Below are 17,865 nucleotides of genomic sequence, written 5' to 3'. Positions count from 1 at the left end.
GAACGTTTGTGAAGTCGAGCTGTATCAGTTCTCTCCTTTTTTATTCAAACAATAATTAATTACAAAGATACACAGGGCTGGAAACGGAGAGGAACGCCATGCTTCCGGAGGCAATGCTTGTCAGCCGCTTTTGCCACGGGAGCTGGGTAGAATAAGAAGAGCTGGAAATAGAAATCACCCATGTTTTCTTAGTTAGGATTGCAAAGGAATTGAAGACCCCGACCTCCTGGTTCAGAAATAGGAGAAACAGCCCTTCCCCATAAGTGGTACCTCTTGGATGTGCCAGATTGCAATACCCATCACTCCCAACCCAGAATGCAGCCTCCGAGGAGCTTCTTGGACACTGAATGTGGTCCTGGGGGTGAAAGAGGCATCCTCATATCTGGTTTTAAAAAGTCCTGCTGCCCCATTCGGACCCCAGACCCTTCCTTTGTCATGCAAAACATCCTCAAAGTGGTCCCTGAAGAAGATTCCAACACCTTGTGTGATGGGTCTTTCTGTCGCCCCTTCCCTGCTTCTGCCTCAGCTGGATGGGACCCCTTGAGACCACCTTAAATGAGTGAAGTTGCCATCAGCTACTGAATTGCCCCCGTACTTTTCTTAGTAACTCAGTAGGAAGTTACTTTGGGGTTGCCTTCTGTCCCTGATGCTGCAGAGACTTTCCTCCCATCTCCAGCCTTGGCGGGGAGATGAAAAACTGAGCAAAGGGGCATGAAAAAGTGTGTATGAGAGAATATCTCAAAGAAAAGAGTTTTATTCCAAGTAGGGGCTCTTGATAACACCTTTCCCCCGGCTAGATTTAACCATTACAAGATACAAACAGAGTTGGTCATTCCAACCAAATCATGAAGATAATCAAAAGACCCTAACACAGCTAGCTAATACGTTCCCTAATGCTGCTCACAGAACAGATGGGATTTGTTGTCTTTGCCATTCATGGGAGCTTTGACTCTGTGGTCCAGCTCCACCAGCCTCCTCTCATGGAACCCCTGTTCCAGATGTTCCTTTGTTTATAGATAGACAGACAGACAGACAGACAGACAGACGGATAGATAGATAGATTTATTATGATCAACTGATCAAACATGTTCATTTGTTTAAAAACTTCTCCTCATGGTCCTTCTCCATCGCATTGGACAACGGTTATCTCGCTGACCATCATTAAAATGTAATTGTCTCTCCTCCTTCATTTCAACCTTTGTTATCTGGAGAGAAGGCTCTGATAAAATGCAAGGACTTCCATTTATCATACTCTGTGTATGAAAAGGACAATTAAAGGCTTTGGCCAGCCATAAATAATCTGGACCTAGATGTATTGTTCTAGATAGACTCTAACTCCAGGAAAGCATTACCAAATACAGGTTGAGTCTCCCTTTCCTGGGATTCAAGAAACCAAAATACTCCAAAATTGCCCAGAAGAGTGGCTGAGATAGTGACCCTTTTGCTTTCTGATGACTTTGCTTATGCAAACTTTGTTTCATGCACAACATTATTAAAAATACTGTGTATAAATTTACCTTCAGGCTGGCTATGTGTATAAGGTGTATATGAAGCTTAGATGAATTTCATGTTTAGACGGGGGTCCCATCTCCAAGATATTGCATTATGTATATGCAAATATTATAAAATCCCTAAAAATCCCAAACGCTTCTGGTCCCAGGCATTTCAGATAAGGGAGACTCAGCTTGTTTTGAAAAACAGCGCCAAAGGGCAGTGGAAATCCATGCCTTGCGAGTTTGACAACCAGCAGGTAGCTATTAGCAAGTTTATGTTGGACTGAAATAGCCAGTGAAAGTATTGATTTCAGTTCACTTGGCCATGCATTTCTCTGCAAAATTAACATATCATCCGCATTCATCAATTACATGGAGCTTACGTTTCTGCGTTTATGAAGAGCCTGCATCTAACAATGCAGGGGTTGGGGGCATTTTGTTCAGTCTGTGTAAGAGGAAAAGCTCAAAGAAGCAACAACCCTTATAAAAAGGGACGCCTGGCAGCCCTACCGGGGTGTAGCTATGGCAGAGGGGGGGCAAAATTAGAACACTGGCCCCGAAGAAGGCTTCTGCTTTCCACTCCTCATGTCCTTTTCCTTCATTTCGGCAATTTCAGACAGTGCAAAGAGTGGGCCATTGGAACTCTTTCACACCTGGAACTCTTCTCTTGGCTATGTTTGCATTTCCTTCTCTACCAAATATCATTTCATAAATGAGAGCCAGCGTGGTGGAGCGGTTTGAGCATTGGACTACAACTCTGGAGCTCAAGGTTCGAATCCCGCTCGGCCATAGAAACCCATTGGGTGACTTTGAGTGAGTCACACACTCTCAGCTCTAGAAAACCCCATGATAGGTTTGTCTTAGGGTCTTGATAAGTCAGAAATGACTTGAAGGCACCCCCACCACCAACAGATCGGCTCTTCCTTGTGACAGCATTCTTGGATTTCACCCAGCCATGAAGGAAGATTGTTAACAGGCAGATGATCCTTTTGGATTACAGAGAAATTTCTGTGTTTCCAAAACATTTCAAGGATCCCTCGAAGGTCTGTCAGAGTTTCACAAAACGCCAAGCTTCTGCAGACGGAGGGGCTATTTGGATTGCTGGTGCGGATGCCGTTTTTTGAGACTGTTAGCATTTGGGGGCAGAAAATTTGCATTCTTTATGAAAAAATAGCATCCCCCCCCCCACAAGTAAATGCTTTTTCTGCACAGAATTGCCTGTGAAATTTGTGTGCAGAATAAATCCCAAACTACAACATTTTCTGTGTAGGAAACAGCATCTTCTGTGCAGAAAATAATATTTCTACACAGAAAAAGATGACATTTCTGTCCCGAAAAGGCTGCTTCCTGTGCAGAAAATGTTTCCTGCTTCCAATAAATAAATTGGTGTGAATTTTGTGGACAATAAACCTTGAGGAGTGAAGATTGCCATCAGATCCAGCTGCCTCTTACCAAAGGAGAAATGCGTTTTGATGCTGGTTTTTTAACCATCTTCCTAATAGAGCGGGCCCTTGCTGTTTGCTGGGCTTTGCTTCCAGGAGCCCTTGAGGATGCCAGAAATCTGGTAAAATGTTGTCCCTTATATAAAACGGCAAAATCAAGGTTTACTTTTTGGATTGTATATATTTTTGGAATATTTTCAAGCCTTGGCTGCTTGAATCTGTGTCCCAGTTTGGCCCAAATGGCTTCAGGTGTTCTTAGGACATAAAGCAAGGGGTTCCCAGGGGAGATCTCTTTGCCCCTGGAAAGCATGGATGTCATTTGCAGTGTGGTATGAAAGCCACTGAATGTTTGATCAATGCGTCATGAGAACAAGGTTCAAGTTCCACTCGGCCACAGAGGATCCCTGGGTGAGCTTGGGCACATTACACTCCCTCCGCTTTCTTACCCTTCCAAGACTGAGCCCATGTTCTGTTGTTCTAAGCATGCCAGTGGCAAGAAACACCTTTTGTGGTTTTTGAGAGATGGAGATGTAGAAGGCGACGTATGTGGCTGGTTTTGGCCAAATTCTGACGTATTTGGCACGGGGAAGAAGCAAAGGAAGGGCCACGGAGGGGGTGGGCTGATGCCCGTGGCCCATGCAAAAGGGGTTGGGGACCCAAAGGGTCTGTTTCTGAATGTGACACTGAGATCTCTGCCTGCTCCAGAATGCCCCCTGACCATGGCTGTCCAGCTGGAGTACTCCGTCGAAGTGATCAAAGCCCTGAAGAATGGCGGCGCTCACCTGGACTTCCGGACGCGGGAGGGGATGACGGCGCTCCACAAAGCTGTCCGGTGCCGAAATCACACTGCCCTGATGGTGAGTCCCTCATTTCCTCCATTTTTAATTTCCTCTGACCTTGGTTTCCCCCAAAATGCACCTAACAAGAGCCGAGCCAGAGCCAGCCTCTCACTTTTGCATTTACCCATCATCTCCTCTGCCTTCTCTCTGGGGCTTAGCTACCCACATCTGTGCCATTCAGTGCTGTGGGGCTACATTTCAAAGGACCACAGCTGGTTGGTTTGCTGCTTCTGGATAAATTTTGGAAGATGTGGGGGGGAGGGGAGGAAAGACAGGACCATTACTCAGTAACTGAGCCCCTCAAAGAAACCAGGGTTGCCAAGTTTGCAAGACCTTAACAGGACTGCTGAAGGCCTCCCATTTAGAGGGCCACCATAAGTCAAAGCCAACTTGACAACACACTGGCAACAAAGACACATCCCAGCAAATAGAAGAAGGAGGTTGTCTTGAGCTCGGTTCTTCTTCTTCCTTGTGTCTCCCTTGCTTCTCCTTTCCTTGTGGAACAAGGGTGGGAATCAGGAGGCCCTCCAGAGGTTCTCAGACTGCAAGTCCCAGCAGCCCTATATGCAGCATAGCCAGGGTCTAGCAACACTGAGTTGCAGTCCAACAGCATCTGGAAAACGTCACAATTCTCAATCCTGTTGACCATATGCCTTGCCCTAGGTGCCCACTGCCCACGCTGCTTAGACTCCTGCACCAAACCTCTTGGCCCCCATAGTTTTTTGTGGGTTTTTCAGGCTCTGTGGCCATGTTCTAGAAGAGTTTCTTCCTGAGGTTTCTCCAGCATCTGTGGCTGGCATCTTCAGAGAATGCTTGCCTGGAAAGGAGTTGGGTCTGTATATACTGTGTGACCTGGAAAGGCAGGAGTGATTTGCAGTGTATTGTTCTGTTGCTAATGGCAGGCCTCAGGGTGGGAGGGTCTGCAGAAGAGGATTTGTGCCTGCTTGATTTACACATGCAAATCACTCCTGCCTTTCCAGGTCACACAATATATACACATACATACATACATACATCCAAGTCCTTTCCAGGCAAGCGTTCTCTGAAGATGCCAGCGAAACCTCAGGAAGAAACTCTTCTAGAACATGGCCACATAGCCTGAAAACCCCACAAAAAAACTATGGATGCCGGCCATGAAAGCCTTTGACTTCTCCTTGGCCCCCTTTCTCTCTGCATTTCCATACCCTGGAAAGCTCAGTGGGTTCTTCCTCTTGTTGCTGGCCTCATGTCTTTGGTGCTTTCCTCCTCATCCATCTCCTCCTGTCTAGGAAAGAAAAAGGAGGCTGCGTGGGTTTCTTTCAAGAGAGCAGCCAATTTGCACAAGGGACACGGTTGCAGTCCACTGTGCATGCCGCTGCAAGCACACGCCGGCATTTTCCTTGTGACATGTTTGTTGCATTTACAGTATAAAATGTCCCCATTCTGGGAAAATGGACTACATTTCTTACCATTTGGCTGTTTTAGAAACTGTTTGTCCATATTTTGTTTGTTTATTTTAGTAAGTTCTTTTAGAGAATGCTAGCTTTGAGTGTTGAACTAGGACTCCATCTACTGCCACGCTTCAGAATTAATGCAGTTAGACATTCCATGCTATGGAAACGTGGGACTTGGAGTTTGTTATGGCACCAGAACTCTCTGACAGAAAATGCTAAATCTCTCACAAAACTACAAATCCCACGATTCCATAACAGTGAGCCATGGCAGCTAAAGTAGTGTCAAAATGCATCAATTCTGCAGTGTAGTGGCAGCCCCAGGAGACCCGGATCTGAATCGTCACTCAGCCCGGAAACACACTAAGTTCCCTTGGACAAGTTACTGTATATATGCGTCTATAAGTCTAAAATGTTATGCCTAAAAATTGACTCCAAAGTCCCAGGTTGACTTATTTATGGGTCACTATGGAAATGTGATAGCAGTGGTTTCAGATTTGCCCATGCGCTGCAGAGAGAGTTTATTCCTCTCTGGAGCTAAGCAGAAGGAGTTCTGGGTGATGGATTGATATTGCTGTTTGTTTAAGAGTCCGTCCGGCTGAAACGAAAGCTGAAACAATGAAGAAAAGACTAAATGAGAGTCTCTCTCTTGCCATACGCACCGAAGGAGCCTCCAAGTTTTACATGGGTCATGGCAAAATCATAATTTGGCCCCAAAACCTTAATACATGAATTCGATTCATAGTTGAGGATATACAGTGCACTCTCTCAGCCTCAGAGGAAGGCAAAGGCAAAGGCATACTGAGCAAATGTGGCTTAGAAAATTCAACGATGGGGTTGCCTTACTTCGGGTCACCGTAAATTGGAAACCACTTGGAGGCACCTAACAATATATTTTTTTAAAGGGGGGAAACCCAAGAATGTCTTGAAGTCGCAGCTCAGATTTCCCCAAAGACTGCCAAATTGAACAAACTAACGAAGAAGAAACAATCACTGTTCTCCCATTCTTGAAAGTATAAAACCCAGCTGTTGCTCAGGACGGTTTCGCTCCTTCGGGCAAATGCACTGGTTCCTCGATGGTTTAAAAATGAATGGAAGTGAGGAGCGACGCAGGAGGGGACCGAAGGGCATTTGTTAAGAGACACAGCTTGGAAGAAGACTATCTGGACACCTGAGACAAGCCCCGGAGGGAAAGGGGGCCAGCTGCAAAATGCTTGGCATTGTGGGCTCTCATCGGGGGAAATTCGTTTCTGCAGACACGCACATGGCTTGTCTCCACAGAATAACAGCATTTCTTTGCCAGCTCTCAAACTAGCAGGGCCCCAAAGTGATGTGAAATAGGCAAAAGCATTTAAAACATTACATACATAAAGGAAAATGATGGCAGAATGGGGTTGGACTGCATGGCCCTTGCGGTCTCTTCCAACCCTTTTGATTCTGTGAAAACATTTTAAGACAGACTGGAAGCTCGCTTTACAAATAGTCTTGAAACCAAATGTTCTTCTGTGCAGATGGCATGTTGCTTTGAGCAAAATGCAATGATCGCTGTAGGTTTATTCATTTATTTTGGTACAGAAAACACCTGCAGAAAAACCAGACGTGGCTTTTCTGTGCAGGAATCCACACCTTTGTGCAAACTGCATAAATATTATGCGACTCATGCAAGTTCGTGTAATTTGTGCAAATGACGACATTCCTGCAGAGAAGGCCAGCATGGCGTTTTCTGGAATGGGTTTACAGTACAAACCCTCCACAAAACAATATTGCTGCCCAGGAATCAGTGCATTTTGTGCAAATGAATTTCCCCCGACAAGAGTCCCAAAACAGTCCTCCAAAGTTGTATAGAAACTCTCAGGTTCCCATGGAGTGGGAGAAAAGTGCAGAAGCTATTTATCCTCACATGAAGGAATGAAATAACTGGAGATTTATATCCCTGCTACGCATTTTTCTTTTAAAGCAGCAAAGCTGGAGATGTTTTTAGACGGAGAACTAGGTGAGAGAAGAAAGGTCAATAGAAGCCAAATTGAACGGCGGGTTTCTTATTGTTGCAATAGATGAGAAAACGCAAAGAGCTGCTTGATGTGCTGCCATAGAGCCAAAGCCCAAATGAAGAGGGAAAACATTCCTATTCAAGCCACCTTTTTAATGCTTAAGCAGCAAAGGTTTTTAAAGCTATGGTATGTTTTGTCTGTTTTAACGAAGGTCCAAAACACACTGCAGAAATAGCCCAGTTTGAGACTGCTCTAACTGCCCTGGCGCAAGGCTCGGAAATTCTGGGAAGTGTAGTTTTGGTAGAAGGCATTTAGCCCTCTGATCAGAGAGATCTAGTGCCACAATAAACTACAGTTCCCAGGATTCCCTAGCACCGAGTCAGGGCAGTAAAACTGGTCTCAAACTGGATTATTTCTGCAGTTTGTTTTGGACCTCAGTATGTTTTTTTAAAAATCAGGTTTATAGTATTTTATAGTGCTTTAATGTGGTGTTTTAAATTTTATTTTGAATTTTTGGTTAACATTTTAATTTGTTATGGAAGCCGCTTTGGGTCTCAGCCTGTCAGGCTCCCAATTGCCACCCCCAAACAAACACACGCTCAGGTTCCCACAAATAACAACACAAAAACACACACACACACACACACACACACTGTCTATAGTAAATAAATAATGAAAATATGTGGATGCTTAGTGAGGAGAGGCCTGGAGGAAGGAGAAGCTGCATCTGGCAGCCTCTGCCACTGATCCCACCTTTAAAGCTATATAAAACCTGGAGTGGACTCTCCATCCCACTGACATGGAAATCACCAGCCACCACTGCCCTCTTCAGCGTACATAAACGCACATGCGCACACGGGCGTTTTCTGCCCCTGAAAGAGTTGCATGCCCATCAACTGTTGGTTGGTGTTAACCTGGGACCCAATTTTGAGAGAAAGGCAAGTACATCATCATCATCATCATCATCATCATCATCATCATCATCCAGGTTAGGTATCCCTTATCTAGAATTCCAAAATCTGAAATACTCCAAAATCGTTGACATGGGTGATTGGGACAAGTGACACTTTTTTCCTCCTGAAGGTTCAATGTACACAAACTTTGCTTCATGCCCAAAATCATTTAAAAGATTGTAAAAAGATTACTGCCTTCAAGCCATGCGTCTGAGGCGTATATGAAACAGAAATGAGTTTTAGGGTTAGAGCTGGATCCCAGCCCCAACATGCCTCATTATGTACAGTCAGCTCTCCACTTCGGTCTGGTTTGGTTTTGGACCCCTTGCGGATACCAAAAATTGCAGGTCCTCAAGTCAAGCTGCCTTTCTCCCAAAAATGGACCCAAAGTGGCTCACGAGATAAAAAGCACTTTAAAAAAATAGTTAAAATAACCCCATTAAAACAGTATAAAACTAAAATTAAAAACAAACAAAAGTGAAAAACCATAATCTAAAACAAATATCCCAGATATAAAAGCCACCAAACCCCATTCCAGCTACCAAAAATTGCAGGTCCTCAAGTCCCATCATCATCAGTGGCCACTGACGTGTGCATGGCTGTGGGCACATACCTCCGTTGACAGCAATGGGGCCAGGCCATCCTCGAATGCTGCAGTCTACGGATGGCTAGTCTACCGATACGGAGGGCCAACTGTATATGCAAATATTCCCAATTCCAAAAAATCCCCAAATCCCAAACCCTTCTGTTCCCAAGCATTTCTGACAAGGGAGAGTCAAGCAGTGCCACCATGAGCTCCACAATCCCCCCTCCCTGCATTCAGTGCAAAATTCCAGGACAACCACGCTGGACTTTGCCCTGACTTTCCCCACTTCCCCGACTGTAAAAGGGGTATTGCAATGCCAGCCAAGTGTCCAGGGCTGGCATAACTCATACCTCCTGAAATAGCTTCAGCACTTTGGATGGCTCCTTCAAACTGAAACCCCGGCCATCCATTCAGGGTCCCACTCTGGCAGTGGAAGCCACCAGCCATATCCCTTTGTGCCAAGACGTCTAAGCTGAGACTGACCAACTGCCCTTGCCTGTTGTGGCTGTGTTTTGCACAGACGTTGTTAGACCTGGGGGCCTCCACCGATTACAAGGACAGCCGCGGCTTAACGCCTCTGTACCACAGTGCCATGGTTGGAGGGGACCCCTACTGCTGCGAGTTGCTGCTGCACGACTACGCCAAGGTGGGCTGCATGGACGAAAACGGCTGGCAAGAAATCCACCAGGTGAGTGGCAGGGGCAGGGAACCCTCCGGAAAGGATTGGCTGCCTTTCTCCCTTTCCCTGGAATAGGAAAGAGGCTCCCCACTTTCGGACAATATCTGATCCAAGTCTTTGATCCTCCAGCGATCAGAGCATGAACCAATGGACTCAAATGACAAGGGATTCCACATAAATATTAGGAAGAATGTTTTGACTGTAAGACCTTGTTTGAGAGTGGAAGACGCTCCCTTGGAGTGTGGTAGACTCTCCTTTTTGGGAGGTCTTTCAGCAGAGGCTGAATGGGCATCATTCAGGATTGTTTTAATTGTATTCCTGCATGGCAGGTATTTTGCCTGGAAATGAAAACTGAGAGGCAACATGACAGTTAGCCTTACATTTTTGAAGGGTTGTCATGTAGAAGATGGAGAAGGCTTGTTTTCTGTTGCTCCAGAGACTAGAACATGAACCAGTGAATTCCAATTACGAGAGATTCCTCCTAAATATTAGGATGAAACTCTTAAGAGCTCTTTGACCGTGGAATGGACAGTGGTAGGCTCTGCTTCTTTGTAGATATTCTTTAAATAGAGGTTGGATGAGCATCTTTGAGGAACTTTTTGGCTGCGGATCCCTTGCACTGTCAAGGAAAGGATTAGATGTCCCTGCATTTCTACAGTCTCTTTTGCCAAATTCAGAATGGTTAGACTAGGAGCCAATCAGTTTTCTCTCAAATCAATTCAGGCTCTTTCAGGAGTGTTTTAACTGTTTGTTCCTTCATGCCCAGAGGTTGGGCTAGTTGGCTAGTTGGCCCTTGTGGCCCCATCTAACTTTTGGTTGTTCTGCAAGTGGTTTCTTTTCTTTTCTTTCTTTTTTTTCTTTTGCCCTTTGGCTGGGATTCTAGGAGCCAGAGTTGAAAAGTAAATGTGAAGTGAAAATTAAAAGAGTAATGTTTCCAAGCACATTTGTGAAAGTGTGTATGAGTGTAGAATTGAGCCACTAAGTCCAGGGTTTTCATGCTTCCCAGCTGGCCTCTGACTCCTCTTTTCCCCCTCTCTCCTTCCCTTCCTCCTTTCCCCCCTCTTTCTGCCTCCCTTCTGGAGCAGGCCTGCCGCTATGGACATGTCCAACACCTGGAGCACCTTCTGTTCTATGGGGCTGACATGACGGCACAGAATGCCTCGGGAAACACTGCCCTCCACGTCTGTGCGCTCTACAACCAGGTGAGAATGCTTCACTCTGTGTCCTCCTTAATTCAGCAAGGGCAGGAGTGCCCCTGTCCATCCTCATATGACCCAAGAACATTGAGACACAAGTGGTGTCAAAAGCCAGATCCTTAGTTTCTGTGTCTAAGACCTTGGGCAGTGGTTGGCAATGAGTGCAGAGACAGTCCTGGGCACAGCTACCCTTGGATGGCAGGTAGCAATCCCCTCAACCTTCACTCAGTGGGGGGCACTTGCCTTGCCCATCAGGCCTTGCTCTGGCAGACAGAACAGCAGTGGTGACTCACAGGGGTGTCCTTTTTGGTCCATGCCCCTGGGCATTAAGCTAGCCCCTGCTTCTGGGCTAGATGGACCAACAGCCTAGTGAGGAGGAAGACAGGTTCGTGTGTGTGCAAAATCACTACTCACCATGAATGGGAAGGGATGATAGGCAGAAGCCTGTGGGAACACATTTCACCCCTTATATCTGCCCCCACTTTTGCACTCTAGTTCCAAGCTGGCTGCACCAAGGAGACCTTCTGTCTCTTCTGAGCCTGTTCTCCCTCTGCTTTGTCACCCGCTGTCTTTCTCCTCCTCTTTAGCTAATGGTGACTCCTCTCTTTCATCCTCCAGGAGAGCTGTGCCCGGGTTCTTCTGTTCCGCGGTGCAAGTAAAGAGATCCGGAACTACAACAGCCAGACGGCATTCCAGGTAGGAGAACAAATGGGGAATTCTCTCCCCGCTAGGTTTCCCAGGGCTCCATACACAGCCTCTATGTCTTTCTTGAAAAAAGATGCTGTCAAAGGCTCTCCCAAAAAGTTGCTGACCACCCAGGGAATGGGATAGCCCAGCTCCAGCTAAAGCAAGAGCAGCCTCGAGTCTTGCCCTGGCACCCAGAGACACTTATGGAGAGAGCAAATAGAAGGAGAGGATTTGCTCAGCAAGAAGGACTGTAGATGGTGTTGGGTTAAGGAGAAACTCAGCTCAGCAACCTCCAGAAACAAAATAGCTTCCAAATGAGCTACCAAATTCCCTCTCCCTGGCAGTGGCACATAAATGGGTGCATTTCACCCTAATTCCTGACCTCTCATCTGATTTCAGAAACAGAGTCAGGCCTGGTTAGTTCTTGGACAGGAGACTATCAGGAGAGAAGTGGCCACTGCCGATCAAAATTGAGAGCACTGAGCTAGGTGGACCAATAGTCCAATTCAGTATAGCAGGGCATCTTACATTCATACATTCCTGACCTCATCTGATGTTGGAAGCTTAGGAGATAAGCCTTGGTTGTCCCTTCCATGAAAGACCACCCCGAAGGATGACCAGAGATCTCTAGGGTAGGACCAGGAAAGAACAGAGATAGCTACTGCCAGTCAGAGGTGACAATACTAGGCTCAAGGGTTGGACCCAGTATAAGGTCAACTGATTAGTTTTATAGATCACTGCACTCAGAAGCTAAGCAGGGCCAGGCCTGATAACCACTTGGATGGAAGAGCATCAGGTGGGAATGCTGAGCATCCCTAGGTATGGCTAGGGATCCATCTTGCTTGGAAAGCTGCACCTGCCAGACAGAGTTGACAGTACTGGTTGAGATGGTCCTCCAAGCGTCCTACTCAGTAGAAGAGCAGCTTCCTACCTTTTCAATCCTGTCTAGTTATGGAAGCCTGGTTATTATTTGGATAGGAAATGCCCCATCCAGGAAATCCCTGGATTCTTCAAGTACAGCTAGGAGAGAATCGCACCTGAAACCCTGAGGGGACATGGCTGCTGCCAGGCAGAGTTGGCAATGCTGGGCTAGATGGCTTCCTAAGAATATGACTCAAAACAAGGGTAGCTGCATATATTCTCATTTAGATGGCCCCAGAGTCAATCCCTGGTATCTCCAGGAAAGTATATTGCTTGAAACACTGAAGAGCCACAGCTGCTACCAGTCAGCGCTTCCAATACTGGGCTAGATCACCATCCAAAGTGTCAGTAGAAGGGCAGCTTCCTGCATTTCTTCATGAAATGTGCAGGTGGAGCAGATTGGGAAGATTGCTTCTGCAGCCAAGCCTTGAACGATCTTAGAGGAAGGAAGTCATATGCTGCACATCCAGAATCCTTCTTTTCCCCTGCTCCGTCTCTCCAAAATGCATGCTCAATGGCTGTGCTGACCAGAGAGGATGCTCTTCCTCCTGATGTCCTGAATTCTATGGCCCTGAGTTCTCTTCATCACTTGGTTCTTAGAGGAGGGCATAAACCAAAGATGCCCACTGTTCTTCTCGCTTTCTTCTGTGTGACTGCAGTAGCACACTTCTGCCTTCTTGGAATCAAAGATTATAGATTTGGAAGGGGTCCCAAGGATCATATAGTGCCCTGTGTCAGTGTAGGAAACCCATATCTGAAGAATCCAGCTTTTGCCTGAAAACCTACAATGAAGGAGGAAAGGTGCCACCTCCTAAGATGGTCCATTCTACTGTTGAGCACCTTTCACCTTCAGGACGTTCTTCCTGATGTTGAGTGAAAATTTCCTTCCTCATAATTTGAACACATTTGTTGTCATTTTAATCTCTGGAGCATCAGAAAACAAGCTTGCTTCATCTTCTACACGACATCCCTGCAGATATTTAAAGATGGCTTCTCAAGTCTTCTCCAGGCTAAACATAGCCAGCTCCGTAAGCTGTTCCCCCCAAAGTGTGATGGTACCCCAAACTTTGACCATCTCGGTTGCCCTCCTCTGGACACGTTCCATGTAGCTGGTGTGGTTGCTGCTGTTGTTTTAGGTGGGGATGGCCTGAGAGTTGTTATGAACATTGAAGTAACTTTTCCAAGCTCTGAGATAGCTGCACTTTGAAGACAGTCCCTGAGAATCATTTCTGCTTTGGCACGCCAGCCGTGTGAGTGATAAATCCAGAGCTATTTATATCACAGGCCTTTGTCAGCAAGGCTCCCTTGGGAAGGAGAAGGGCAGCAGAGGCAGCTTTTCTTTGCCAAGCAGAGACCTTTGCAACTTCTGATGGAAGGGACTGAGCATAGGCCCATTGGCCAGGGATGGGCTGCATGCGCTCATGCTGTGTCTCCCTTCCAAGACAACCCTGGGCAGCGATGAGTAGAGCACAGTCTCATAAGTGTCATCCCCATCCTCCTCATTTTATATTCTGCCCTTTTCTCCCAGTATTGGCCCTCGAGGAAGCTTGTTGTTGTTAAGTGTCTTTGAGTCAGCTTCAGCTCATGGGGCCCTGTGAACCAGGCACCTCCAAGACCCCTTCTTGTCTTCGACAGCTCTGCTCAGGTCCTGCGGTCTCACGGCCGGCCATGTCCTCCGTGGTTAATTTATAGCACTAATATTTCACTCTCACTGCTACAGCCGGCTCCTGCAGATTCCTGGGGTTTCCAGGTTTTGGGAGGAGGCACTGAGAATTCTTAGCCAGAAAGCTCTTAGGCCTCAGTAAACTACAAACCCCAGAATTCCACAGGAGGCAGCCATAGAAGTTAAAGGCTCAGCATTAGGAGGAACTTCCTGACAGTAAGAACTGCTTGACAGTGGAATGCACTCCTTCCTTGAATATTTTGGTGGAGCCTCCTTCTTTGGAGTCCTTAAAGAGAGGCTGGATGGCCATCTGTCAGGGATGCTTTGATTGAGAGTTCCTGCATGGCAGAAGGGGGTTAGATTGGATAGCCCTTGTGATCTCTTCCAACGCTATGATTCTATGATTTTATGAACTGAGCACATTGCAAAGGCAGCCCCATATAGAGCGCATTACAGTAATCTAAATGGGAGGCAACCAAGACATTTGTCACTTTAGCCAGAGCAGACATCTCCAGGAAAAATAAGGAGAGTGCCAGGCATGAAAAAGACTTCTGCCAGCCCCATTCTATGCTTTCCATAGCTAAACCCTACCCTGCCAAGTGTGAACGAACATTTGAACTAAATCTTCCCCCACTGCTTTCCAACTGCAGTGCCTCTGAGCATGTGAAGTGTCTCCTGTTACTTCCCTTAGAATTACGTTGGCTTTATGTTGCTGACTCATGTTCAGACTATGATCTACTAAGACTCCCAGATCCCTTTCGCATTTACTGCCATCCAGCCAGCTGTCATCTATCCTATATTTGTGCATTTCATTTCTACTGTTCCAGTGGAGTATCCTACATTTATCCTTGCTGAAATGCTAGTTTTGGCCCAGTTTTCTAAGCTGTTACGGTCATTCTGAATTCTGAATTCAAACCTTGATATCCATAGCCATAGTCCAGTGCTCAAACCACTACACCAGACTGGCTGGCCAGGAGATGCTGGGTGGAAATGCTCAGCAAAGGAGCTCTCGGGGTCCTGAACCCTATCCCCAAAATAGGTTCAGTCTCTTGGATAATTTCATTAAAATGCAAATTAAACCTGGGAGCAAGTTAACTGGAGCCAACACCAGAGAAGGATCTTCCCTAGAACCTCCTCCTTCTTGCTTGATCTGGAAGATCATTCCTTCTGAGTAGGAATAGAGAGAATCCTTGAAAAACAATGTTGAAACCCATGCTTCTTGAGCATCAAGAAACACTAGTGAGCGGGATCCTGAACTGGTGAGAATTTTCTCCGTATGAGACTTATTCTCACAAAATCTACACGTGAGGATTTGTTTTCTGCTGAGAAAATATTTCAGTGCAGAAATATTATTTTATGCACAGGAAAAGTGACCTTCTGCACAGAATATGTGGCCGGGAAATGTTTTACCATGCTCAAATAACCATGCACATTTTTGTGTGTGCATGCAGAATAAGTCTTATAATGCAAATAGTGTTTGAAAACTGCAGCAATTCCTGAAGTCTTTCTCTCAGTGAGAAGCAAATTTCTAAAATTATTCACAGCTTCCTTCAAGAAGCTTCTGACCCAAAACTTAGGGCTTGAAGAGCTGTATAGGTCGATGTGTCCCTTCCCAGAGCAACTGGTCTTCCTTCTGCCCCTTCCCAGGACGCCTCTTTCTCCCATTCTCTCTTTCTCTTGGGATTTCAGTGTCTTCCTCTAAAATGCTGGAGAGTTCCATTCCTCTCCTCCTCTCTGTTGTTTTTTTCACCCATCCTTCTCTGCTAAGGTGGAATGTGTCGTTTTGTGGCTTCTCATTATGAAGGCAGCATTTCACGGTCCTCTGCCTCCATTTCATACTTGAGATCAGGCTGCGGCATCTTGGATCTGTTACAGTTCCATATCGTCACAAGCGATTATTAACAACTCCTTGGTTGCCTCTTCTCTTTGAATATGAGAAGCCATATTCTGGTCTCAAGAGAAAAGAAGGAGCTGAGCTGAGTCTTGTTTCTCAGCTGTCTTTCAGGGAGGCTTTTCTGGAGCTTTGTGTGGCTGTTTCATGGAGAGGTGGCCGATAGAAGCCGAGAAGGAAGGAATTGTTGCAGCTTCACAATTCCAAGGAGTTTGAGAGTCTGCTTATACTCTGCCAAGGTGCAAAAAATACTTGCCAGTGTTGTTAGTCTTTGATGAGAAAGGCTGTTTTGAAATGGTGAGACACCACACTTTGGGGGGGGGGGCTGCCTTTTTGTTGTTGTCTGCATCTAGGGACTTTTTGTCCCCCCAAAATGTTTGTGCAAACAGTTGTTTTTGCACAAAAGACCACTGTATTGTGCAAAAGCATTGTGCAAAAACAGTACATTTTCTGCAGAAAAAAAGGAGCTTTCTGCAGGAAAAGTTAGTTTTCACACAAAACCAATGTGTTTTGAGCAGGTAAGGTTTTCCCAGAAAGGCTTCAGATGCAAACTAACTAACTAACTAAATCCTCTCATAATCTCACCCAAGAACTTTTGAAATGGTTTCTTCTTCCATGCAAGAATGAAGTGACTATTTGAACCCCTGTCTCCCAATGGTTCTATGGAATAGGGGCCAAAGAGATAGCCATGGGTCAATGGCAGTGCGGGGAGTTTTGAACCCACTGTTCCTGGGCCCAGTTCCAAGCCAGTGTTTACAAATGTCCTACTTTTTAACTCATGCTCAAATGGTGCCATTAAGCACTTCTGGTAGAGACATCTTTGCAGTTCAGACGGTCATTGCTGCACTCTTCATCAGTGGAGCTTGGTGGCTTCCATGTCAGTGTGGCAGTGAACCCAATCCAGGCTTTAATCTGAATTTTAAGGGGCCGAACCCCACTCTGAAACAGGTGCCTCACCTTAGATAGCACATTTAAAGGCTGGCTTAAAACACAAAGTGGAGTCACTGCACCGCTGACCTGAAAGCTGTCAGCTCCATTGTTCTTGACAAACATCCCCAGGTGTGGGAGGTTGCAGCCTCCACGGGAAGGAGTCCATCAGCCCCCCAGCTTCCAATCAAGTCCATCACCATTAATAATAATAATAATAATAATAATAATAATAATAATAATAATAATAGATTTATTTCTAGCCCGCCCAATCACGAAGAATCCGGGCGGGTTACAACAATAAAATACAACAAATTACAATAGAGTTAAAAAATCAAACCCTAGACCTACCACCACCACCCATTCCCAGTACTAAAACAGAATTAAACAGTAATAATATTAAAACATTTAAAACATTAAAAACATTGAACAACCAAAAAATAGGCAGAAACATTGGTGGGGGAAAATAGACAGATGAGGGGACAAATATCTCTCTATCTGGGGAGGGTAACTAAGTTGGAAAGGCCTGCCGGAAGAGATCCGCCTTGAGTGCTTTCTTAAAAGCTACCAGAGTGGAAATGTGACGGATGTCCTCCGGCAGATTGTTCCATAGTTTAGGAGCAGTAGTAGAAAAGGCCCTAATCAAAATAAAAATTTGCTCCCATAGTTTCTGGCGTTGCAAGGTTTTCAGCTTTCTTCAGCATCCTTCACATGACAGGCAACACATGGAAATTTATTCTATTGGTAAGTTCCAAGCAGCAGTGGCATTGCTGAGATTGATGTCACCTGATGCGGCGGGGGGGGCACTGCTTTGCCCTCCCAGCTGCCTGCCTGCCCATCTGTCCAGAGCATGCTGGGTAGTAGTGGTGCTACAGCCTCCGGAACTCCCATTCAGGATCTGGTGTGCCTGCTCTTGAAAAGGAAAGGGAAATGAAGCCCTTTCTCACTTGCCTGGTAGCCATGCGAGTCCTGCCGGGTGTATTACCCCACTAGGTGACTCTCCCCTCTGGGGTCTCATCCTGTGTGGGCCGCACCCCCCCCATGCCATCCTAGTGATGTCTCTGCCAAGCAGACAAAATAAATAGCTGCTTGAATTTATTTCATTTTTAAAATTGGGTGCCTTCTGATGGTAGAAAAATCTCTGGAAGTCCCAGTCCCCTCCCCCCC

General features: G+C 46.0%; 1 protein-coding gene across 9 annotated transcripts in view; it reads left to right on the top strand.

The window, feature by feature from the left end:
- The first annotated feature begins 3,644 nt into the window (after nt 1-3,644).
- Nucleotides 3,645-17,865, top strand: part of LOC121932053 (SH3 and multiple ankyrin repeat domains protein 3-like) — a 324,411-nt gene continuing 310,190 nt past the window's right edge. For all 9 annotated transcript variants that reach the window (XR_006104255.1, XM_042470338.1, XM_042470336.1 and 6 more), the window contains exons 1-4: nt 3,645-3,792; nt 9,255-9,422; nt 10,499-10,615; nt 11,228-11,305. Coding sequence is in view for 8 of the 9 variants with exons in the window: in XM_042470338.1 (XP_042326272.1) it covers nt 3,655-3,792; nt 9,255-9,422; nt 10,499-10,615; nt 11,228-11,305 (501 nt within the window). In the remaining variant the exon portion in view is untranslated. The remainder of the gene's footprint in view (nt 3,793-9,254; nt 9,423-10,498; nt 10,616-11,227; nt 11,306-17,865) is intronic.

This window comes from Sceloporus undulatus, chromosome 5, assembly GCF_019175285.1.
Source record: "Sceloporus undulatus isolate JIND9_A2432 ecotype Alabama chromosome 5, SceUnd_v1.1, whole genome shotgun sequence".
In the NCBI taxonomy this organism is placed as follows: Eukaryota; Metazoa; Chordata; class Lepidosauria; order Squamata; family Phrynosomatidae; genus Sceloporus; species Sceloporus undulatus.
This window is presented reverse-complemented; position numbering and strand designations above follow the sequence as displayed.